This window comes from Malus domestica, chromosome 08 (assembly GCF_042453785.1).
Source record: "Malus domestica chromosome 08, GDT2T_hap1".
In the NCBI taxonomy this organism is placed as follows: domain Eukaryota; kingdom Viridiplantae; phylum Streptophyta; class Magnoliopsida; order Rosales; family Rosaceae; genus Malus; species Malus domestica.
In genome coordinates this window covers 1,307,546-1,331,247 of record NC_091668.1, presented here as the reverse complement: position 1 = coordinate 1,331,247, position 23,702 = coordinate 1,307,546, and the positions used below count along the sequence as shown (strand labels likewise).

Here is a 23,702-nt window from a genome sequence, read left to right as displayed (position 1 = left end):
AGACAACAATACATACACACACATATATATATATATATATATATATATATATATATATATATATAAAATAGCATGCAGTGGATCACACTGTTGCCAGAATTGTATGATTTTCAGGTCCACCTGCAATGTGATCAGTACAATACTTATTCAGTTTTGCTTGGCCTTTAAGCCTGGAATTTGGACAAGCTAGGTCTGTAACACGAGAGAGGATCCCGCTCCCAGAGATCCTTCAATCACATTCGTTCATCGTACATCGTGTGATCAATTTTTGTCAGGTACTGTTTATATTTAATTTTAAATAAAAAAATTTACAATGATTTTTTACCGCACGATATACGATGAATGAATGTGATTGAACAAAGAGAATCCGGCGAGCATCCTCAACCTTGTAACACTACTGGCTAGCAAGCGTAGAGGTTACACTTCACAGTGTTAAATTTAACATCATATGTACATACAGCAATATACTTACTTGCCATCATGCTTCCAACTCCTCCATGTTAACTAATTATAAGACAACAAAAGTATAACTCTCATCAAATACACCAAATGAATTAATTACAATAGAGTAAATATTTTTGTAACGTCTAATCATAAAACAAATTTCTACAAAAGCAATCATAAAAAAAAAATTCACAGAACTTTTCATCGCCCATAATTAAGCTTCTTAAAATTCATAGAGGACATCTCAAAGATGCTATGATCAACGTAATTCTATTATGACTATGTTCTGCTCCGCTAGTAGTTTGATTGATTATTTTAGTTTTCAAACTTGAAAATTCAGTAAAATCTACATTTCCTAGGAAGAATGATCAGAAAATTCACAAATATTTGATGGAGCTATTTTCTTCTTGGGGTTTGGTTTAGGTGGAAATGAGATTTTATAGTTTTCACAAGATCTTTCGTGTGCACGATAGAGAAAATATTATAGATCACGTAAAAACGAATTTACTGTTTAGTGAGTCGTAAAAGCAATTTCTAGTGAAATTTTAAGCCTGAAAGCTTAAATAATCAATCAAAATACAAGCAGGATCAGAACATAATTAGAATAGAGTTTTGTTGATCATAACATCTTTCAAGAGTTCAACTTCAATTAATGTTATTTTTCATAACTTTTAAATATTTACTCTTCAAGCTCAATTATTCATTTCCGTATCATCCAATGTTCCGTAACATTGGATAATTTTCCAAAAAGACTGCATGAAAATATGGCTTTTGATGAATTTTGTAGAAATGAGCGAAATTGATTAAAACCCGTTTAAATTTTGGGCCGGTCTAAACACCCGACCCAAATAGACAATGGTTTAGAATTTTGGGCCATTTGGGTCGACCCTTAAGTTTAATACAAATCTTTGAGCCGGTCTAAACACCAGACCCAAATAGATAATGGTTTGGAGTTTTGGGCCATTTGGGTCGACCCAAGACGTTAAGGGTTTAATACAGAAGATATTGATAGGGTTTTATCCAAAGACTTCACCGTCTCCCCTCTCTCTCTCTCAACCATTTCCAGTTCGGCGAAAAATGGGGAAGAAGAAATTCATCGACAAGAAAAAATCGGCGACCTTCCAATTAGTCGCCCGCGACTCGTCCGATCCCAACTACGACGATTCACCGGGCAACGACCGAGTTTTTGTACGAGTCGACAACAGCAGCTACTCCGTCGACAGCTTGTTCCCGGAGGATAACCCTGACCACGGCTTCGGTGCCGACGGATACAACGATGATCCTAATTCGATATACGCCGATGCGCCTGAGGATGGCGGCGGCGGCGGGGACTATGGCCATGGTTACGGGAGCTCGGCGGCGTCATCGGCAGCTCAGCCTTTGCCTGACAACGTAAGGAAGGAGATTCTGGAGCTAGGGTTTCCAGACGACGGTTACAATTACTTGCTGCATATGAGGGAGATCAGGAATACTGGCGGCGGTTCTGCGTTTTATCAGAATTCTAAGGCTAAGCTGGGTGAGCTCCTGCGCGATGAAAAGGTTGGTTGGCTAACTTAGCTTTCGGTTGCTTAAATTCTGTTTGGCTTCTGAGAAAATTGAGGAAAAAGAAAGAGTAGAGTGGAAAGTTTCTGTCTTTTGCATTTTTGAGCTGTCAAAACTTAGGTAAAGGAAATTTCTTTTTGTACCTAAAAATACTTGTGGATTTTTAGGCGTATGATGCTTCAAGGTTGCGCATTTCGGAAACTGAGGCTCCGAACGAGAAGGTTATTTACAGTGTGGCTTCTAAGACAGTTAATGTAAGGGTTCAAAAAGTGGTTGATCCAGAAGTGTCTAAATTGCTTGATGATAGTGATGTTTCGCGGTTTGGTTCTGATGTTGAGGACTTGGAAGAAGATTTCGTGATTCAGGCTAACCAACCCGAAGAAGCGGAAGAAGAGGAGGAGGAGGATGGGGTTATAGATAAAACGGCAAGTTTTGTCGAGCAACCTGAGAATAAAAATGTGAGCAATGAAGCAAATGAAGCACAAACATTTAGCATGGCTGAAGCAAAGGATCACTCTGTGGTTGAAAAGCCACGAGTTCATCGCCTTTTGGATGAGCAATTTGAATTGGTGAGTTAGTTTTTTGGCAGGTTTAGTTATGTTATTTAAACTCTGTAGTTTGAGTCTCATGATATCATATTTGTTGCCACCATTTTTAGTTTGTATCTGTTTTAGCTTACATTTTTGTTGTTTATAAAAAAAACCAGCTTGTAGGTCAGGAGTATGGCAGTTATGACAATGATGATGATGATGATTACGGTTATATACCTGAAGAAGATGAGTCCCTTGCAGAGAAGCTCAAACATGCCACCCTTAATGAGCATGTGATGGATGACTTAGAGCTGGATAGAAATTACAAGGCTCCTGCAGATTTGTTGCGGGATAACGAGACAGTAAAAACGAAAGAGCTAGTGGACTCTGCTAATGACCTTATTCGGCGCTGTGCGGAATATGCTGAGAAATATGAGAACGAAGATCAAGATGGAGACGTGGTCATTGTAGAAGAGTCTAGCGATGAATCAGAAGTGTGGGACTGCGAGACCATTGTTACTACATATTCAAATCTTGATAACCACCCTGGAAAAATTGAAGCTCCAGGAGCAACTAGAAGGAAGAAGCTTTCTGAAACGGTTTCTGGAGCCTTGGGTTCCACCGATCGTGTGATAACTCTTCGAGGAAAACAGAAGTTGCCCATGGACTTCCTGCCTCATGGTAAAAAAGCTACTTCTGAGAAGGTGAAAGACACGGGTGCCTTGAAAAATCAGCCGCTGAAAAGGAAGCAGCATGGTCAGGAGTCAAAGGAGGAGAAGAAAGAGCGAAAGGTATCCATTCGCTATTCTGCTATCCATATTTGCTTATCTTGAGCATGCCATTACATCCAGCTTACCGTACTTTTATAAACTCTAGAATGTTACAATTTGAGGGCAAAAGCTACACTTTTTGGCGCCCGATAATTTGTGCAATTGTGCATTGTATTTTGTTTATGTTGTTTCGTTGTTAAGTGCTGTTGGTTCTTTGATTATGACTCGGAGATTTATGCATGCAGGCTGCTGTTAAGGAGGAAAAGCGTGAAGCACGCCGCACAAAAAAAGAAATAAAGGAACTCTACAAGGGTGAAGCACAGCATGCCCAGAGAGTAGTTGCTATTTCGGGCCCTTCTTCTATTCATCTAATGTGATTGTGCCAATCATTAAGTTATTTCTCTAGGTAATTGAAATTGCATCATTTTTTCCTTAAATCCTTCTGTTTATGGAAGTACAGTTTATATTAATTGATTCGTTTAATTGTGTTCTTCTAGGTTAGACTTAAGAGAGCACAGGATAATTGTCAAGAAGGCGGTATCCCATGAGCTTCCACATTTCACAACACCAAGAAGACACATACAGATAATCTACGATCAACCATGTTAAACGAGGCACTGTATGTTTCATCCTCATTGCCTTGATTTTGATTAGCATAGAATTCAAGTGACGTTAGGGTCGAGTATAATTTATGTTCGGAAAGCTTGGTTTCTGATGTTTTTGGCCGGTCATAAGACATGCCTCGAGTTCTTTTTATGCATATGTAATGTAGGAAGAGATGAAAGATCCGTTACAAAGCATGGATGATAAACTTCATTCTTCCCATAATTTTCTAATGTATTTCTTTGATTTGTCATTTTTTTGCCCCCCTACAATTCAGTGTATACTGTTGCTTTGCTAAAGTCTAAAGAAACTTCAAAGAACATAATTCTCAATGGGGAATTGGAGCCATACCACCTCTACCAAAATAAGGTGTGGGACTCCAAATGCCGTAGTCCCTATGAGTTATTTCCGAGGCTTGCGCCTCATATCGGCATTCATCTCCTCCTCCTCCTCCCTGGCGAGCCTGATTTTTCAGTTGCTCGGAAGGAAGAAATGCTGGTAACAGGGCTGGGGCCGCGGCTGGTGATATCAGTGATGATGGCGGCGATGTCGTTGCCCTTGCAGGAGTAATCATCATAACAGACATGATCATCATGGATATCATGTGCTTCGCGGACGATGCTGAGGTCACTGGTACTGCTTCCATGATGGTTCTTCTTGGCTAGCTGCAATGCAGGTTAGGGTTTTCGAATTTCGAGCTCGAAGCTGCATTTCGCAACCGTCAGCAAAAAAATGCTGATATAAATGCAGCAGTATTGTTCGAGAAAAATTCGTTTCCTTTCTTTCTCACACCAGATGAATGTCTTAACCACGCTTCTTGCATGCTAACAGAATGGAAACCCTAACCACTGCTCCTCTTACATATATTCACTGTTCTAAAAGTCTCCACCTGAGCGCTAGGCGGTTGGTTACCGCCCTTCTAGCCCGTCTAAACCTGCCTAGATCTCATCTCTCATTTAGACAGAAAATCAATTTTTTCAATAAAATGTTAGACTTGTTGAATACTTGAATGAACACGCATTATATGTTTGTTTCCCATATTTTTAATACGTTATAATACTTTATAATTTATGTCATTTTATTTTGCAATTTATGTATCTCAATATAATTATGTATGTTTTTTAAGTATAAATAGATATTTATACAATATGTAATATGTAAGACATATATGTGCATATGTATGTCCCAATATCACCAATCATAAGTTAGCCAATTGAATTATCAGAAACCAAGAACAAAATATATAGATCAAGCATGCTTATGAGAATTAAACATGGAAACTTGCATAACAACTGACCTGCAGAACCTGAGATCAAAGACGACGCCATTGCAGCTCTACGAATATGTTTAATCTTCTCCTCTTTCTCAAAGCACAAGTACTCCCCGAACAATAGGTATTCGGAACAAATATCAAAATGAGCCGTTCTTTGCAAGAGCAGTGACTAAACATATATATAGCAGTGTTCCAAGTATTCTCCTATTAGAATTTGTATGGAACTCAAACAGCTAAGCCATATCACAATATGAATCAATTAGACTCCTGATACTGAGTCATATCCCATATAGAATTGGTATACCACACTCTCTCATAATTCTATAACAAATAGGATTTACCAAAAGCTTATTAACAGAACTTTTCCAAACAAAGATTTATACAATCCGGCTCTAAATTGTTAGTCTCATACTCATACTCTTACATTCTCCCACTTGAGTATGAAATATGACTAACAGCCTTATAAATCATGGAAGTGATCACTAAGTCCAAGTTAATAAAACGCTCATTATCACATACAACCTTACCTAAGCATTTTAAAGCATGGAACTGATGAGTTTCTTCTGTCCATTACAGAATTAACCCAGCAATCACAACATACCCAATCTGCAATTTGTAAACATGTGAACTAAAATTTGCAGTAATGTCAAAACACATTACTCCCACTCATATAAGCCAATCTTGACACAATCAGGCCATGAGCACAGTTGATAACTAAAATTTATCAATACCAACAGTATAATCAATAGTCCCGAAAGTATGCTTCAACAAAATCACAAAATGATTTTCTAGCAAACCAAACTATCTCATATATAAAATTTGTTTTCTAGTACAAGTTAATCCCATATGGAAAAACTAAAAAACCCTTTATTGAAAATAGCTAACAATAATAGCTAACAATAAACTACCTGAAAAGATTAAACTCAACCAAAATAAAACTAACTCAGCTTGCAGAACCGCAACTTCAATATCAATGCAGAGCAACGAAATATCAAACAACAACCTTTATGATTCACTCCCACTTGTCAAAAGACTCTAACACCCCCATTCGAACAACATGTCCCTTAAAAACATTATTAGGGAGTGCTTTAGTCAGGGGATCCGCAATCATTAAGTTGGTTGACAAAAACTGAATTTCGATTTCCCCCTTCTTTACCATTTCTCTTACTTTAAGAAACTTCACATCCATCAATCTTGAAGCTGAAGTTCTTTTGTTGTTCTTTGAGAAAAACACTGCTGCAGAATTGTCACAGAACATTCTTAAAGGCCTTTTCACAGAATCAACAATCTTCATTTCAGCAACAAAATTTCTCAGCCAAACTGCTTGTTTCATTCCCTCAAAACATGCTACGAACTCAGCTTCCATTGTAGAAGTTGATACGATTGTCTGTTTGGCACTTTTCCATGAAACAGCACCCCCTTTCATCATGAAAATATAACCTCCAGTTGACTTCCTTTCATCCAAATCTCCAGCAAGATCAGAATCAGTATAGCCAACGATCTCTAAACAATCCTCTCTACCATACATCAGCATGAATTCTTTTGTTCTCTGCAAATATCTCAGAACTTTCTTTGCAGCTATCCAATGAGATTCACCTGGATTTGATTGAAATCTTCCCAGCAAACCCACTATGAATGCCAAGTCAGGCCTAGTACATATGTTTGCATACATAAGACTTCCAACCAATGAAGCATATGGCCTCATTCTCATCACTTCAATCTCATGCTCAGATTTAGGACATTGATTTCGAGAGAACTTATCACCTTTGTTTACTGGGACATCAGCCTTATTACAGTTTTCCATATTAAACCTACTAAGGACCCTTTCAATGTAACCCTTCTGAGACAAGCCAAGCAATTTCTTTTGTCTATCCCTCACTATTTCGATTCCAAGCACATAATGAGCTTCTCCCAAATCTTTCATCTCAAAATTTGTGCTCAAAAGTTTCTTGGTTTCCACAAGTAACTGCAAATCTGAGCTTGCAAGCAAAATGTCATCAACATATAGAATTAGAAAGATAAAGTTCGATCCTTTAAACTTAAGATAGATGCAATCATCCATCTTATTTTCAGTAAATCCATGAGATGTGATTACTTGATCAAACTTAAGAAACCATTGTCTTGAAGCCTGCTTAAGTCCATAGATTGACTTATTAAGCTTGCAGACCATCTTTTCTTTCCCCCTTTCAACAAATCCAAGAGGTTGAATCATGTGAATATCTTCTTGCAAGTCTCCATTCAGGAAAGCAGTTTTTACATCCATCTGGTGTAATTCCAGATCAAAATGTGATGTCAAAGCCATAATTACCCTCATTGAGTCTTTGGAAGAAACTGGTGAGAATGTGTCATTATAGTCTACACCCTCCCTTTGATTGAACCCCTTTGCTACTAAACGTGCCTTATATCTTTCAACTCTGCCAGCAGCATCTCTCTTTGTCTTGTATACCCATTTACACCCAATAGGCTTGATATTGGATGAGGGATTCACCAGTGTCCACACATTATTCTTGGCCATTGATTCTAACTCCTCTTCCATAGCTTTCTGCCATAGGGTGACTTGAGAACTTTGGACAGCTTGTTGATAAGTCACAGGATCATCAATATCCCCAATATCAAATTCAGAGTCTTGGAGATAGACAAAATCTGCAGAAATAGCCGGTTTTAAAATTCTGGTAGATTTCCTTAAGGGTTGTTGACCAGCCAATTGATCTGTGCTTTGAACAATTGATGAGTCTACCAATGTTGGAGAAATATGTATAGATGGATCCAAAAGTTGATCTTGAGCAGCAACTTCGGCAGTTTCAGTTCCATGCATTTCTGTATCTAAATCAGTGATTGATGCAGAAGGTCTTGGTAACACAGAGACATAATTATAATCCATGGAAAATGAGTTATCAACCTGTTGTCCCAATTCTTCAAACTCGAAATTGTCTAGAACCAAATCTGATACATCTTCATCTTCTAGAAAAATTGCATTGTGAGTCTCTTGTATTCTGGTATGTGATTGAGGGCAATAAAATTTAAACCCTTTTGATTTCTCAGGGTAACCAATAAAATAGCATGAACTGGTTCTTGGATCGAGTTTTCTTTCATGAGGGTTGTAGAACCTTGCTTCTGCTTTACACCCCCACACATGAAAATGATTAAAGGTTGGTGTTCTACCAGTCCACAACTCAAATGGTGTCTTTGAAACTGACTTTGTAGGTACCCTGTTTAAGATGTAATTGGCAGTCTTTAAAGCTTCTCCCCAGAGAAAACCAGGTAGCTTGGATCTTGAAATTAAACTTCTAACCATGCCCATCAATGTCCTGTTTCTTCTCTCTGCAACCCCATTCTGTTGAGGTGTTCCTGGAGTGGTATACTGAGCCACAATCCCTTGTTGCTCAAGATAGTAAGCAAAAGGGCCCTTCTGTTGCCCAGCTTCTGTATACCTGCCAAAATATTCCCCTCCCCTATCTGATCTAACAATTTTAATTACTAAGTTCAACTGTTTTTCCACTTCATTTTTAAAGATTTTGAAACATTCAAGGACTGCAGACTTTTCTTTTATCAGGAAGATGTGACTGTGTCTGGAAAAGTCATCAATAAAGCTCACAAAATATGAATTCCCGCAAATAGTTTTAACTGAAAAAGGTCCACAAACATCTGTATGTATGAGTTCAAGTAAAGCTTGGCTTCTCTTAGCATCTAACTTTCTTACATTGGTTGTTTTACCCTTCATGCAATCAATACAATCAGATGCAGTTTTGAAATCAATGACTGGTATAAAATTCAACTTTGAAAGCTGCAAAACTCTTTCTTTTGAAATATGTCCTAACCTTTTATGCCACAACATGTAAGTGTCATCAATATGCATTCTTTTGGTCGTGGTGTTCAAAACATGCAAACTGTTATTAACTATTGAACACTGCAATTTCCACAAATTGTCATGCAAAAAAGCTTTTCCAACCAAGGACCCCCTTTTAAAAAATTTTGTGCATTCAACATCCCCAATGAAAACGATGCCTTGCTGGACTAATTTTGATGCAGAAAGTAAGCTTCTCCTCATTAGAGGAACATAAAGGACATTTTCTAATTGTAACACAAAACCAGTCTCAAACTTGAGTTGAACAATGCCAACAGCTTCAACTAACACTTTGGTTCCTTCACCAACAAAGACATTATAAGAATTTGATTGTTTTTGTTGTTTAAAACCTTGTAACGAGTTAGTTATGTGAACGGACGCACCGGTATCAAACCACCAAGAGTTTGCAGGAATTTCAATGAGATTTGACTCTTCACAGACATAAATATCAATTCTACCTTTTGCCCTAAGCCATTCCTTGAATATTTCACAATCTTTTCTATAGTGGCCTTTTGTTTTACAGTGATGACATCTGATTTTCTCAATATTCTTAGCTTTCTTTTTAAAATTGTTAGATTTAGAGGAATTGGATATTTTAGCAGATAAAGCAGATTTATCAGAGTAATTGGATTTAGAAGTTTTACCAGCATTCGCACTCCCAAAATTGGCATTGAACTCCTTATTCCTTTTGGATGTTTGTACAAAGTTGACGATATCCACTTCCTTTCCTTTGTCATGCTTCTGTCTATTTTCTTCTTGCACACACTGTGCAATCAATTCATCCACTGTCCAGGTTTTGTCTTGAGTGTTATAAGAAACCTTTAGTTGACTGAACTTCAAAGGCAAGGCTTGCAGAATCATGAAAACTAGTTGCTTTTCACATATATTCATGTCTAAAGAATTCAACTTCTCAGCTGCATCAGTCATCTTCATGATATGGTCTCTAATTGAGCCTCCTCCCTCAAACTTGTAGGTTGTTAGAAGTGTCATATACTGAGCGATTTCAGCCTTCTGAGACTCTTTAAATTTGTTCTCAATAGCAGTGAGATAGTCTTTTGCCAGATCACACTTCTTTATGCCTCCTCGCACAGTGTCCGTCATACCACTTTCCAATATGGACAGTGCAACTTTATTTGCTCTTGTCCATCTTTCAAATTCCACCTTTTCAGATTTAGTACTCTTATCATTAAGAGCTGCAGGTTGTGGCATGTCAAGTGCTATGTCATACTCATTTAGTGTCAGGAGCAATTCAATTTCTCTTCTCCACTTCCTATAATTGCTTCCACCAGTGAGTATGGGCACAGCAGCCAAATTTATGGTTTTGAGTGAAGCTGCAGAATGACAACAATGAAATCAACACATTGAATCCAATAAGATTCCTGATTTCCATCAATCACTTCACCTTAATCCAAATATGAATCAATTTAATCATATATATATTCATAATCTCCCAAGAGAGAACATATATAGAATAAACAATTCACAGTGAATTTCAACACATATTCATGTTCAAGAGAGTGAATCTTAAATATCACTCTTCACATGGATTTAGCAATTTCAATGTTGGTAAAACAACTGCAGTTATTAATTTCTATAGCAACGGAAGCAATTTAAGCATACTGCAATTTCAGTTTATGGAATTACCAACAACAAGATGAGAAATTATATCATCTATATTCAAACATATTCAATTCTTCAGTAAGAATCATAGACGAGAAGGATATTAATCATTCATACCTTTCAAGATTCATATATGAATGCACGAATGAACAAAATCAAGATAGCAAAGATGAAAAGGAAAGATAACAGTACTCCTTTGTCATCGCAATCCTTTGAAGGAAAGAACAAGATAACCGAGAACCCAGAAAACCCAGAAAAGATAACCGAGAAAAATTTCCAAAAACCCAGGAAACATTACTGCTTTGTTAAAGAGGAATAATAATTCCTTTTTTTTTTTTTTTTTTTTTTTTTTTTTTTTTTATGGAAAACGTCGTCGTTTAAGTATCCCCTTAAAAAAAACTTAGTTCGAAAAGAAAAACAAACTTTAAGAATATAGCAGATTAATCTTTTGTTCTTTAACCAAGATTTCTTAATTCAATGGTCAAAATTCTTTGGCTCTGATACCACATGTAAGACATATATGTGCATATGTATGTCCCAATATCACCAATCATAAGTTAGCCAATTGAATTATCAGAAACCAAGAACAAAATATATAGATCAAGCATGCTTATGAGAATTAAACATGGAAACTTGCATAACAACTGACCTGCAGAACCTGAGATCAAAGACGACGCCATTGCAGCTCTACGAATATGTTTAATCTTCTCCTCTTTCTCAAAGCACAAGTACTCCCCGAACAATAGGTATTCGGAACAAATATCAAAATGAGCCGTTCTTTGCAAGAGCAGTGACTAAACATATATATAGCAGTGTTCCAAGTATTCTCCTATTAGAATTTGTATGGAACTCAAACAGCTAAGCCATATCACAATATGAATCAATTAGACTCCTGATACTGAGTCATATCCCATATAGAATTGGTATACCACACTCTCTCATAATTCTATAACAAATAGGATTTACCAAAAGCTTATTAACAGAACTTTTCCAAACAAAGATTTATACAATCCGGCTCTAAATTGTTAGTCTCATACTCATACTCTTACATAATAAACTTACTTAAATCCGCCTAGCCAAGCGTTAGGTCTCAGCTCGCTGCCCGACTAGTGTCTTTTAGAACCTTGCATCTAATTTACTTTTTACTCCGAGATTTATCTATGAATCAGAGTAAAAACATCGTCGAACGAAATATTGCAACTCCAGAAACAGAAACTCATCAAACTACAAGAACAAATCGGGATCAAGCAAAGCAAGGAGCTTCCGAACAAAAGAAAGAACGAATACAAGAAACCGAAGCACGTTATACAGGTTTTGATACGGCGGAGAGGCATCCGAAACACCGGTGGAAGAAACAAATTTATTATACAACGGCATAACGCCGACCGAATACATTCGTGATCTACGTATTTCACACTGAACAACTACATTACGACGAAGGAAATATACAAGCTATGGGGCCTTGTCGGATTGCAATGTAAAGCACTTGCATTTGTGTTTCATGGCTTCGGCCTCGCTTCCGTATTCTCTGAATTTGTACTCTTCCTGCTTCGCGGTAGGAGGCACCTTTCCCTCGCTATAGCATTGATTACACAAACTGAAATGAGTTTTGACCTCCTTAAATCGGGACCCAATAATCGGGTAGCGGCAGACGGAGCAAACATGGTTACCGTGGCGGTTTCTGTCCCCGGTTTCAAGCTTCAACAGCGTGGACATGATACCGAAACCCCAATCTGGGTCGTCAAACGTGACAAGAAACTCTGTGAAAGACATTGTGGAAAGATCCGTTTCTCCATGGAGTTCCAGCATCTCGCTAATCCCGTGGGAAGGGACATATATGGCTCTCAACAGTTTGATATAGTAAGTGGCATCGGCTTTTCTTATCTGAGAACCACCACCCTCGTTTACAGGACGCCACAAGAGCGCATCAAATGCAACTCGTTTGCGCTTTTCTGGCGAGCCACTGCAAATAGGGGCTAAAACAGCAAAAAACATTCCCAAATCCACTCTTCCTGAGCCTGTATCATCCATGACAGAGAGTATCCTCTCGTTTATGGCTTTAACAGCTCCTTGGAAAGTCTCTGGCTTTAGAAAATCAAGCAACCTGCGGAGGATTACTTCTAAATTAGGCTTGCGTATGGATCTCTGAGGAACACCAGTACCTGAATACGAAAGAGGTACTTCACCATCATTCATTTCCTTCTTAAGAAGCTCCACATCACATCGACTCAACCTGGTAATCCTCTGAAAGGCCCTAATCTCAAGTGCATTGGCCAATTCTTGCCTCAAAGTAGTCTTCTCCCCAACTGTCTTGAATTTCGAGGGTTCCACAGTGACAAAAGAACCCTCTCCATTGGTTGCCTTCACCTTCTTCTTCTGCAGCTGCTTCAAATGCGCAATGGCATCATGCAATTCAACCCTGTTGGTCATTTTCAATGCTTCCTTCAGAGCCTTCTTAGCCTCCTCAGTTTCCCGAGCTCCCAACAAAGACACGGCCTTGTTAAGCTGCGCACGCCAATGGTTCGGCCACACAGCTAAAACCCTAGTATACATCTCAGAAGCTCTCGGAAACCTACCCGAATCCATATACAGCCCACCCAAATTATACAAGGCATCCACATGACCAGGCTTCAAATCAATAGCCTTCTGGTATGTGGCAATTGCCCTCTCATCCTCCCCCATGGCATGCAAAGCCGAAGCCAAATCACAATGCGCATCGGCATAATCGGGTTTCATAAAAATGGCCTCATCCAAGGCCTTGACAGCCGCCCTATATTCCCCAACCCCGAAAAGAGCACTACCCAAAAGTTTCAAAGCTCTAAAATGTGTTGGACATAGAATTGCAGCTTCTCTGTAATACTCACAAGCACTCATAACCATACCTTCACCTTCAAGAGCAATCCCGAGATTCACATAAATCTGTGGAAGCAGATAAGCCCACTGGTTGCCGCCTGCCTCCGCCGCCTCCAACGCCAGCAAAAACTCGTCTTTGGCTTCCTTATACCTGCCAAGAACATACAAGCAATTCCCAGCTCGGAAATGCGGCCGCACATCCACCGGCTGCAACTCACAGGCCCTCTTGAAGCTCACCAACGCCTCCTTAAACAGCTGATGCTCGTACAGCAACCTCCCAATCGCCATGTGCCCGTCGAAGGCCTGCTCACGTGACCTCGCTCCGTCGGCCCGGCTCCTCAGCACCCCCAATTCTTTGACGAACAGAGCGTAATCATGCCCATTCTCCTCCCAAAATACCCTTTTCTCAGAAATCTCCGACGACGGCCCCAATTCCCTCGACCAACCGGCGTCGGAGAAGGCGTCGATGTTGTCCGCCTTCAATTTCCCGTCTTTGCTCTGCTTAGCCTTTAACCGCTTCACCAGAATCTCCAAATCGTCCACAATCTTCCACGTGTCGTCGAACACGATCCCGTGGTTCGGCGACACCGCCCACGCCGCCGTCCTCTGCTTCTTCTGCGACTCCACCACCCGCTCGTCGACAATCGACGACGACGAAGCCTCGGACGCCATGGACGCCTTCGTCTCGTCCAGCGTAAGCTCCAACCCGAGTGCGTCGAAGTCACGGTCCACATCCCCGGCTCCGTCGTCGTACGTCCGCAAAAGCCCCTCGTACGTCAGTCCCTTCTCGCCGTCGATGAAGTCGCCGTAGGTCCGGAACACCTCGTCCAAAATGGCATTGATCTGCTCGTTGGAAAATTTGACCCTAGGGTTTACGGCGACGACGAGCGCCGCCATCTCGTCGCGTTTAAGGCCGCCGTCGTGGTTGTCATCGAACTGGTGGAAAATCCGCTTCACCTTCTCCGATCTGCTCCCTCTCGTCGTCATTAAAACTCCGCTTTAATTTCGGAATTTAATTTTTCCGGAGGGTTTTCCAAGTTTTTGGCAATAAATGGGAGAGTGACTGAGGGGGACCAAAAATATACGGTGCGGCGGGGGTACGCACCTAAATTAATCAATCTGGTTCCGGGGTTTTAATCCGTGATTGGACTAATAATTCTGTTATTAATGAGGTTTAATCTCTCATTTGGCTGTACCGACTGTTTTCTCTGAGCCAGAAAAAGAAGAGAGAGAGAGAGAAGACGACTCTTGTTTTCTCTTTCTTTCTCTCTCTTATTTAAGTTTTTATTTTTGTTTTTTAATTTTTATTAAAAAAACTAATGAAAAAGATATGAAAATTTTGACTTTTAATTATAAAAATAAAATATAAAATAAAATAAATAATACTAAGATTGACTTTTTAGTATAAAAATATAACTTTTCGTTCAATATACCGGTAACTTTTTGTTAAAATTCTGCTTTTATTATCTGATTCTCATTTTTGTGAAAATGATTGATGACGATGGGTGAGTGGGCCATGGTTGGGCCTAGTGGGCCTGTTAATTTTTTTTTTAAAAGTATTTATGTTTTTTCACGGTATTTTCTGTATTGGTATTGGTTGGCACGATTAAGGTACGCCAGCTTTACATAAGCATGTTGTCCAGTTGGCTAAGCTCTTACGTTGATCACTGTGCGTACATGTGGCAATTTGTGTTAGCTCGATCATAGAGTTAATAAGTCGGATATAAAAGTGGCGGTATCTTAAATCTGTCACGGTGTTATATATCACTTTATTAAACGGTGTTCGTGTGGTTTTATTTTGTGTTTAGACTGTTTCTCTTTGTATATGTGTGATGTGTCCAACATTACTCAACTTTAATAAGTTTCGTTAAACATTTTGGTTTGATATTAATGCATGTGAGTTTCGATGTGTATCAATGAACAGAAACAAAAATTAATTGTAACGTTTTCTATTATGTTTGCGTATCAACACTAAAGCGTATCAACACTAACTCATTTTGTTTATTATTTTACATGCATAACTAGAATTAAGATCTATTTGACATATATAATTATATGTAGCCTTTAAGGAAAGAGATTCTTATTTTTTCCACAAATGGAGATTAGTTATGAGGCACACACCACATCGAACTTCAACGATCTGAACAATTTACTTTTTCAAATTGCACCTCATAGGTCATCCTTGAATATTAGCTATATTGGAAATATTTAACGCATCTAATTAAGTACAAAAAAATTGATGAACACGATAATTTAAAAAATATTGAAATTTCATCGTGATAATTAAATGAGCAAATGGTTACGAATTGAATCAAATTATTGCAAGAATGATCTATAAATCGAGACTTACAAAACAAACAGTTCAAATCGTTGAGTTAAATGTGGAGTGAATCTGTATAAAGATAAATTACACGATTATAACAGTATATGAGAATTAAAATAGTTGATCAAGATAGTGGGAAGCAGATCCTCTCTATAGCTATAATTCGGGAGCCTAGGGATTAAATAATCCTGGCCTTTCGAATTCATCCCAAGGCCTGTAGCTTTCGAAGTTTTTGTACCTTTCAAATTGTCTCAGCAACAAGATTACATCGCCGCTGGAGATGGCTGCCGGAATGTAGAATGTACTGGCGGAGAGGGAGGAGACGGGGAGTAGAGAAGCCGATGCCGAAGTGTTTCAGGGTCTCCATTTGGTGAGTGTGATGCGTCTTCTTAAACCCTCTCAAGCTTTCTCCTTTGGGAGATTTTTATTTCCATTTTTTGTTGTTGAAAAACATGGTAAAAAGCAACAGCCAAACATAACTACTCAATTAAAAAAAAAAAAAACCTACTTGATAATATATTTGGACCGGAACACCTAATTCGATATTCACGAATAAAACTAACTGAACAAAAAGGAGGATTATCAAAATAAATTCCTTTTATCTTGAGACATCTCGAAATTTGCAATACCAAGATCTTGAAAGCAATTCTAGTGAGCCAAAACAAGGGGACCTAAAGAATAATTATTGTTAATAGCTTGCAACACCAAATGAACTGTGATTGCAAATCTTAATTCCACTGGTAATTTATCAATCTGTAATCTCCATATCATTGGAAGCTCAAGTAAAGACTCTGTAACTGAGAATCTCACATGTGCCCAAATTAGCGCAAAACCCATAAATCCATTTACCATCATAATCTCTTAAAACACCACCTGCTCCAATAGAACTATTACTTTCGTTCTTACAACCATCAGCTTTAAGCTTAAACTAATCTAAAGGAGGAACTTCATAATGGAGCAAAGATTCAATCCTATATGGTTTATCAATCTTGTGAGTATTAGCTTTCAACCATTCATGAAGATAAGTACAAATAGCAATTGCAAACTCATATGTCATCGTAAAATTCTGCTAAAAAATAAATTTATTTTACCAATACCAAATAAACTAATAAGCAACAGAAAAAACTAACCTCCACTCTATACCTCCAATATGAGAGATTTTTATTTCTGGCATCAATTAATTTGAATATATTTCATTGTTTATTGACACAATATCAAATCCGTTGTAGTCTAGTTGGTCAGGATATTCGGCTCTCACCCGAAAGACCCGGGTTCAAGTCCCGGCAACGGAATTTGCTTTTATCTTTTTTGAGTTTTTTGTCTTCATATGGGCTTCAGTTAAAGGCTCATTCGCTTCTCTCATTACTCTTAGCCCAAAAAATGCTGTGGATATAGACCCAACTAAAACATTGCGAGTTTTAACGAAACACTTTTGATATTGTTCATTTTTAACGAAAAATATATTTTTACTCTAAAAGTCACTTTTGGTACTATTCACTTACAACACCTTTTTTTCCTTTTGATTAAAACTCAAAGTTTTCAAATAATTTTCATTAGTTTTCCTTTTGACTGTTGTATGAAAGAGAGATTCAGATTTTGGAGAGGTTTTTTTATCGAGGCCCAGATCGAAAATATACACTGTCTAGTGTGCTGTATTTTTCGTTTGGTAGTTCTGTTGTTAGTAAGGTGTTGATGGTAGTGCATCTTTGTATTTTATACCCCGTGATGGTAATCAAGTTGCATTTTTTCATAAAGACGCAACTATAGTTCTTGATATTCACGTTTGGGTTTGCATAATTTGTGCTATCCTATGTAAATTTTTACATGTATCTGGGTAAAAAAAGTGGTGTCTCACGTGTTATAATATAAAAAGACGATATGGTTAATATGCCCCATTTTAAGATATATTTTTCAATGACACGAGTGTTTTTAGTTCTCAAATGTAGTCATTAACGTTTTAGGTTGTCTCAAAAACACCTAATTTTCATAAATTGTCTCAAAGAGACACATAACAGGAATAAATTACTAATGGTTCGGAGCTCTATGATAGTAACACTAAGAAACCTCGCTTGATGACAAGAAAAAATGTCGTGTTGTAATACGAGTAAATAGGTACCGTTTGGTACATGGGATGGGACGGGACGGAACGGGATAAGTCGTTCCGTCCCACGTTTGGTGCCCCTAAAAACTGTGGAACGGGTTGTCCCATGAGACAAAATTTGGCTGATTTTTCGTTCCACATTCGTGGAACACAAATTTATAACATTTTATGACAAAATTTCTCCTTATCTTTTTCAATATTTACATCATCTATTCCGTCCCACCTGCGTACCAAACGGTACCTACATGTGATGATGTGATCATAAAAGATATTCTAAGGAATGCTAATGCCTGTTTGTGGACTACCCCAGTCCTCTCGTATTTGGTTACTACTACCCGGTCTTGCAGGGGCTCCATTTTATGTGGGAGAGTGCCGGCCCACGGACGGCCGTATGCAAGAACCTCGCCGGAAAGAGACTTTCCGGGTCATTTTCACAAATAAAAAAGGTTTAATGGGTCAAATATTAAAAAAAAGGTTTTTTTTTTAGATTATAGCTTTTGGGGAATCGGGGAAAAACCAAAAGTGAAAATCCACAACCCCTTTCTTTCCCGAAATAATCATCTCCGGATTCCTTCCATTTAATATTTCTTATCAAACAAACCAAGCTTTTGAAATTTTAACGGCTAAAAATACGAGCTCATTTTAAAAATTATAATAACTTTAACCCGTTTGATCAAATTTCAAATATTCAGATTGTTTAATGAGAAGAATTAGGTGAAACGGATCCATCCATTTCCTTTCTTTCCCTTCCATTTCTTCAGACGCTCCTCCCATCCCACTACAAACCCAGCACTCATCCCACTGCTACGAAAAATAAAATTATATACCCAGCACATTCTGCAATACAGTACTCTCTCTGACCTCACCGTGTACCCAGCAGTACCCATGGCAACGGCTAATTTCTCCTTCCTCTTCGTCGTAGCATTTGCGGTTCCTGTTTGCTTCGCCGCCGCCTTAACGGCCGCTCAAAGGCAAACATCACTCTCCGAGATACAAGCGTTAACGGCGTTTAAGCGCAACCTCCACGACCCGCTTGGCGCGCTCGACAGCTGGGATGCGTCCACGCCGTCAGCCCCGTGTGACTGGCGTGGCGTCGGCTGTCACGATAACCGAGTTCGGGAGCTCCGCCTGCCTCGTCTCCACCTCGGCGGCCGAATTACTGACCAGCTCGCCGACCTCCGCGAACTCCAAAAGCTCAGCCTTCACAGCAACAACCTCAACGGCTCCATACCTTCCTCTCTCTCCCAGTGCGCTTTGTTACGCGCTCTTTACTTGCATGGCAACTCGCTCTCCGGGACTCTCCCGCCGGCGATTCTCAACCTCAGCAACCTCCAAATCCTCAACGTCGCTCAAAATTTCCTCTCCGGAACAATCTCCGGCAACATTCCGGTAAGCCTTCGGTACCTCGACCTTTCGTCGAACAAATTCTACGGGGAGATTCCGATGAACTTCTCCGCCGACTCTAGCCTCCAGCTCATCAATCTCTCGTTCAATCGGTTCTCCGGCGTGGTTCCGGCGACCATCGGCGATCTCAAGAATCTTGAATATCTGTGGCTGGACTCGAACCAGCTGTACGGCACTCTGCCATCGGCGATTTCTAACTGCTCCTTGCTCGTGCATTTGAGCGCGGACGACAACGCGCTGAGAGGTCTGGTTCCGACGACGATCGGAGCGATGCCGAAGCTTCAGGTGGTGTCGCTGTCACGGAACGAACTGTCAGGGTCGGTCCCCACGTCGTTGTTGTGCAATACTGTTAACAACGACTCGTCGTTGAGGATTGTGGAGCTCGGATTCAATGCGCTCACGAGCATGGCTGAGCCGCCAGATATCTCACAATGTTCGAGTGCATTGGGGGTTTTGGACTTAAATTCCAATCAGATAAGTGGCCCCTTCCCATCTTGGTTGACAAACGTGACAACAATTATGAGAGTTCTAAATCTTTCTGGAAACTTGTTTTCGGGTCAATTGCCGCCGGAGATTGGCAATCTTCTCCGGTTGGAGGAGTTTCGGGTGGCGAATAATTCGCTGTCCGGTGAAATTCCTGGTGAGATTGTGAAATGTAGCTTGTTGCAGGTCCTTGATGTTGAAGGAAACAGGTTTTCGGGTCAAGTTCCATTGTTTTTGGGAGGAATGAGTGGCTTGAAGGTGTTGTCTTTGGGTAGGAATTTATTCTCCGGTGACATTCCGACGAGTTTAGGAGCGCTTTCGCAGCTCGAATTGTTGAATTTGAGCAACAATAATCTGACTGGGAAAGTTCCTGATGAGCTATTGATGCAGCTAAGCAACTTGACTAGTTTGAATCTGAGTAATAACAAGTTTTCTGGTGAAATTATTAATATTGGAGAGTTGAAGAGCTTGCAGGTTTTGAATTTGAGCAATTGTGGGTTTTCGGGGAGTATTCCTTCGAGCATTGGGGGTTTGATGAAGCTTGAAACTCTTGATTTGAGTAAACAGAAGCTTTCGGGGGAGTTCCCGGTTCAGATTTTCGGGTTGCCAAACTTACAAGTGGTTGCTGTGCAGGAAAATCACATATCAGGAGATGTCCCTCAAGGTTTTAGTAGTTTGATTAGTTTGGTCTATCTTAATCTATCTTACAATGCTTTTACTGGTGACATTCCTACAACTTACGGATTTCTCAACTCATTAGTTGTTCTATCACTGTCTGGAAATCGCATTTCTGGTACAATCCCACAAGAGCTTGGAGATAGTTTGAATCTTGGAGTGCTCGAGCTTCGTTCTAATCAGTTAGGTGGCGAAATTCCAGGCAGTATCTCTCGCCTATCCAGTTTGAAAGAGCTCAATGCAGGTCATAATAAATTGACAGGTCAAATCCCAAAGGAGATTTCCAATTGCTCTTCTTTGACTTCTCTGTTGTTAGATGGGAATCAACTTTCAGGTCAAATACCAGACTCATTGCCTAAGTTATTAAACCTTGCGGTGTTAGATCTTTCCTCTAACAAGCTGAGTGGAGCAATCCCTGAAAGTCTTTCGCTCCTTGTCCCTCACTTGAAATACCTGAATTTGTCAAACAACAACCTTGCTGGAGAGATTCCGAAGACGCTGGGTTCTCAGTTCAATGATTCTTCTGTGTTTGCAATGAATAGAGATTTATGCGGGAAGCCATTGGGTAGAGAATGTGCAGACGTGAGAAGGAGAAAAAGGAATAGGTTGATTTTATTAATTGGGGTGGCCGTGGGAGGAGCTTTGCTTCTGGCATTGTGTTGTTGTGGCTACATTTACAGCCTCTTCCGATGGCGAAAAAAGCTTAGGGCAATGGTAACCGGGCCCCAGAAGAAGCGAACAAGCCCTCGAGCAAGCTCAGGAGATAGGAGCCGGGGAAGTGGAGAAAATGGAGGGCCAAAACTTGTGATGTTCACTAACAAGATCACGTATGCAGAGGCATTGGAGGCAACAAGACAATTCGATGAGGAAAATGTGTTGAGCAGGGGAAGATATGGGCTTGTATTCAAGGCTACATTCCAGGATGGAATGGTGCTCTCAATCCGACGCCTTCCCGATGGAATCCTCGATGAGGGCGGTTTTCGCAAAGAAGCTGAAGCTCTCGACAAGGTGAAACATCGAAACCTAACAGTCCTCCGAGGCTATTACGCAGGTCCTCCGGACGTGAGGCTCCTCGTGTACGATTACATGCCAAATGGAAACCTAGGGACTCTTCTCCAAGAGGCTTCTCACCAAGACGGGCACGTACTTAATTGGCCGATGCGGCACCTCATTGCGCTCGGCGTTGCCCGCGGATTAGCATTCCTGCACTCTGTCCCAATAGTACACGGCGATGTGAAGCCGCAGAACGTGCTTTTCGATGCTGATTTCGAAGCACATTTGTCCGAATTTGGACTAGACCGGCTAACCATAGCCACACTGGCAGAAGCAACCTCGTCTACTACTCCGATCGGGTCCTTAGGCTACGTGTCCCCTGAAGCGGCATTGTCGGGGCAAGCGACGAAAGAAGCCGACGTGTATAGCTTCGGGATTGTACTGTTGGAGATACTGACGGGGAGGAAGCCGGTGATGTTTACGGAAGAAGAAGACATTGTGAAATGGGTGAAGAATCAGCTGCAGACGGGTCAAGTTACCGAGCTGCTCGAACCCGGGATGCTCGAGATTGACCCCGAATCGTCGGAGTGGGAAGAGTTCCTGCTCGGAGTGAAAGTGGGGCTTCTTTGTACGGCTCCTGATCCGCTTGATCGTCCTTTGATTGCCGACGTTGTGTTCATGCTTGAAGGTTGCAGGGTCGGACAGGATATCCCGTCCTCAGCTGATCCAACCTCTCTGCCTTCGCCGGTCTAATTTTTTATTCAATTTTTTATTTAAAAAAAATCATTACCTCAATCATCATCGTCTTCCTTCTTGCAATTGTATGTACTTATTAGGGTTTATAATATTCAGGAAAATAAAAAAGGCGCATTAACTTTTGATCAATTCATTTCCTACTGTTGGTTGGCCTTTTATTCCATTTATTCGTGCTTTTGCTCAAGTTCATAACCTGGACCTGACGTCGCTGAAGGACCACTCCATAGGGCTAGACTTAAACTATGTTCTCCTGAATCATAGACGTTATGGTGACGGTGTTCATAACTATTATGTGGCGTTACGTGTTCAATTTTGTGCACTGTTCTAAAAATTTATGCCTGGCGCAGCCTAGACGTTAAGCGGTTGGGCACCGTCCTGATTAATCCCTAAGTGTTTGAAAATTAAAAAAGACCGCCTAGACGTGTTTAGGTGCCTATCCAGACTGCCTAAGCGCCCACCTAACCCTTCCAGACCCGCCTAGGCATCCGTTTAGATCGCGACTCTACTTAGGCAGAAAATTGATCACTTTCATTTTTGTATTATATTTTTTTCAATAAATTATAAGAGATTTGTAAAATACTAGATGGACATACATTATGTGTTCGTTCCTCTTATTTTCATTATGTTCTAATACTTTATAATCTATAGTCATTTAATATTACGGTCTAGTGATATTTCTCTTCATTGGTAAGTGAGAGGTCTTAAGTTCCATTCTCACAAAAGACGAATTTTGAACCAGATTATTGCTAACTCATTGTAAGGTTTAGCCCACTCTCCCACCTCTTAGTGTAGATAACATAGTGTGTTAACAAAAAAAACCTTATAATCTATATATCATTATATTTTGCAATTAATGTATCTCAATGCAATTATTTTAAGTATAAGTAGTACTTATTTATAGGATATATAATAAATTTATTTAAATCCACCTAAATTTCCGTGTAAGTGCTAAGCTCCGGACTAAGCCTAGCGTATTTTAAAACCTTAACTTTGCATCGCATGATTCATTTAATATGTTGTCACTTTAATATGTCTACTTTTTTTTTTTCCTTAAAACAATGTCATTCATAAACATTAATTCTTCCTAACCACTTTGAAAATACTAAGCAGAATATCATCATTCATAGTGGCTTGGTGTAGGTAAAGGCTTTTAATGCTTTTGTTTAGGTATTCTAATTCCCGCCAAATAACTTGCACTCAATTGGGATAACCCACGTGTCGAGCCCTGAAGACAGAGGAAAGTAGCCGTTAAGATACGACGTCTCCCGCCAGGGCATAGGCGTCTGTATCGGAGAAAGAGATGCAGAGGCGTTAGGACCCACGGAAGTGTCGGACCCCGACGCTTAATCAGATTCTTTTGGGCATTCCACGTCGGATTTTAGTTCATAAAGTGAGAGGATCTCTTCCTCCAAAACCATCAAATCAAGTGATTCGGACTATTGAAATTTGATCAAACGGCTAAAAATTATTATAACTTTTAAAAGTTTT

General features: G+C 39.8%; 3 protein-coding genes and 1 non-coding gene across 5 annotated transcripts; 3 read left to right on the top strand and 1 right to left on the bottom strand.

Annotated features, from left to right (window-relative positions):
• Nucleotides 1-1,451: 1,451 nt before the first annotated feature.
• On the top strand, nt 1,452-4,142 carry LOC103440283 (uncharacterized). 2 transcript variants are annotated; one of them, XM_029106570.2, is made up of 5 exons: nt 1,452-1,983; nt 2,154-2,555; nt 2,693-3,307; nt 3,532-3,692; nt 3,789-4,142. In XM_029106570.2, exons 1-4 carry the CDS (start codon nt 1,522-1,524, stop codon nt 3,661-3,663), a joined length of 1,611 nt encoding a protein of 536 aa, XP_028962403.2. In that variant the 5' UTR covers nt 1,452-1,521; the 3' UTR covers nt 3,664-3,692; nt 3,789-4,142. The 2 variants fall into 2 exon arrangements, with proteins under 2 accessions (XP_028962403.2, XP_028962402.2); XM_029106569.2 differs by having other exon boundaries at nt 3,784-4,142.
• Nucleotides 4,143-11,972: 7,830 nt separating this feature from the next.
• LOC103420874 (uncharacterized TPR repeat-containing protein At1g05150-like) lies at nt 11,973-14,734 on the bottom strand. The gene has a single exon (XM_008358918.4). It carries the CDS (start codon nt 14,464-14,466, stop codon nt 12,079-12,081), a length of 2,388 nt encoding a protein of 795 aa, XP_008357140.3. The 5' UTR covers nt 14,467-14,734; the 3' UTR covers nt 11,973-12,078.
• Nucleotides 14,735-17,021: 2,287 nt separating this feature from the next.
• On the top strand, nt 17,022-17,094 carry TRNAE-CUC (transfer RNA glutamic acid (anticodon CUC)). Its single transcript has one exon. It is a non-coding gene; the product is annotated as a tRNA-Glu (tRNA).
• Nucleotides 17,095-18,639: 1,545 nt separating this feature from the next.
• Nucleotides 18,640-22,343, top strand: LOC103440336 (probable LRR receptor-like serine/threonine-protein kinase At4g36180). Its single transcript, XM_008379011.4, has one exon. It carries the CDS (start codon nt 18,789-18,791, stop codon nt 22,209-22,211), a length of 3,423 nt encoding a protein of 1,140 aa, XP_008377233.3. The 5' UTR covers nt 18,640-18,788; the 3' UTR covers nt 22,212-22,343.
• Nucleotides 22,344-23,702: the final 1,359 nt, after the last annotated feature.

Bases quoted from the DNA above. Each gene is read 5' to 3' on its own strand.
- LOC103420874 (XM_008358918.4), bottom strand. From the start codon at position 14,466: ATGACGACGAGAGGGAGCAGATCGGAGAAGGTGAAGCGGATTTTCCAC.
- LOC103440336 (XM_008379011.4), top strand. From the start codon at position 18,789: ATGGCAACGGCTAATTTCTCCTTCCTCTTCGTCGTAGCATTTGCGGTT.
- LOC103440283 (XM_029106570.2), top strand. From the start codon at position 1,522: ATGGGGAAGAAGAAATTCATCGACAAGAAAAAATCGGCGACCTTCCAA. The intron at 1,984-2,153 runs GTTGGTTGGCTA...GTGGATTTTTAG, and splicing joins AGCTCCTGCGCGATGAAAAG to GCGTATGATGCTTCAAGGTT. The intron at 2,556-2,692 runs GTGAGTTAGTTT...AAAAAAAACCAG, and splicing joins TGGATGAGCAATTTGAATTG to CTTGTAGGTCAGGAGTATGG.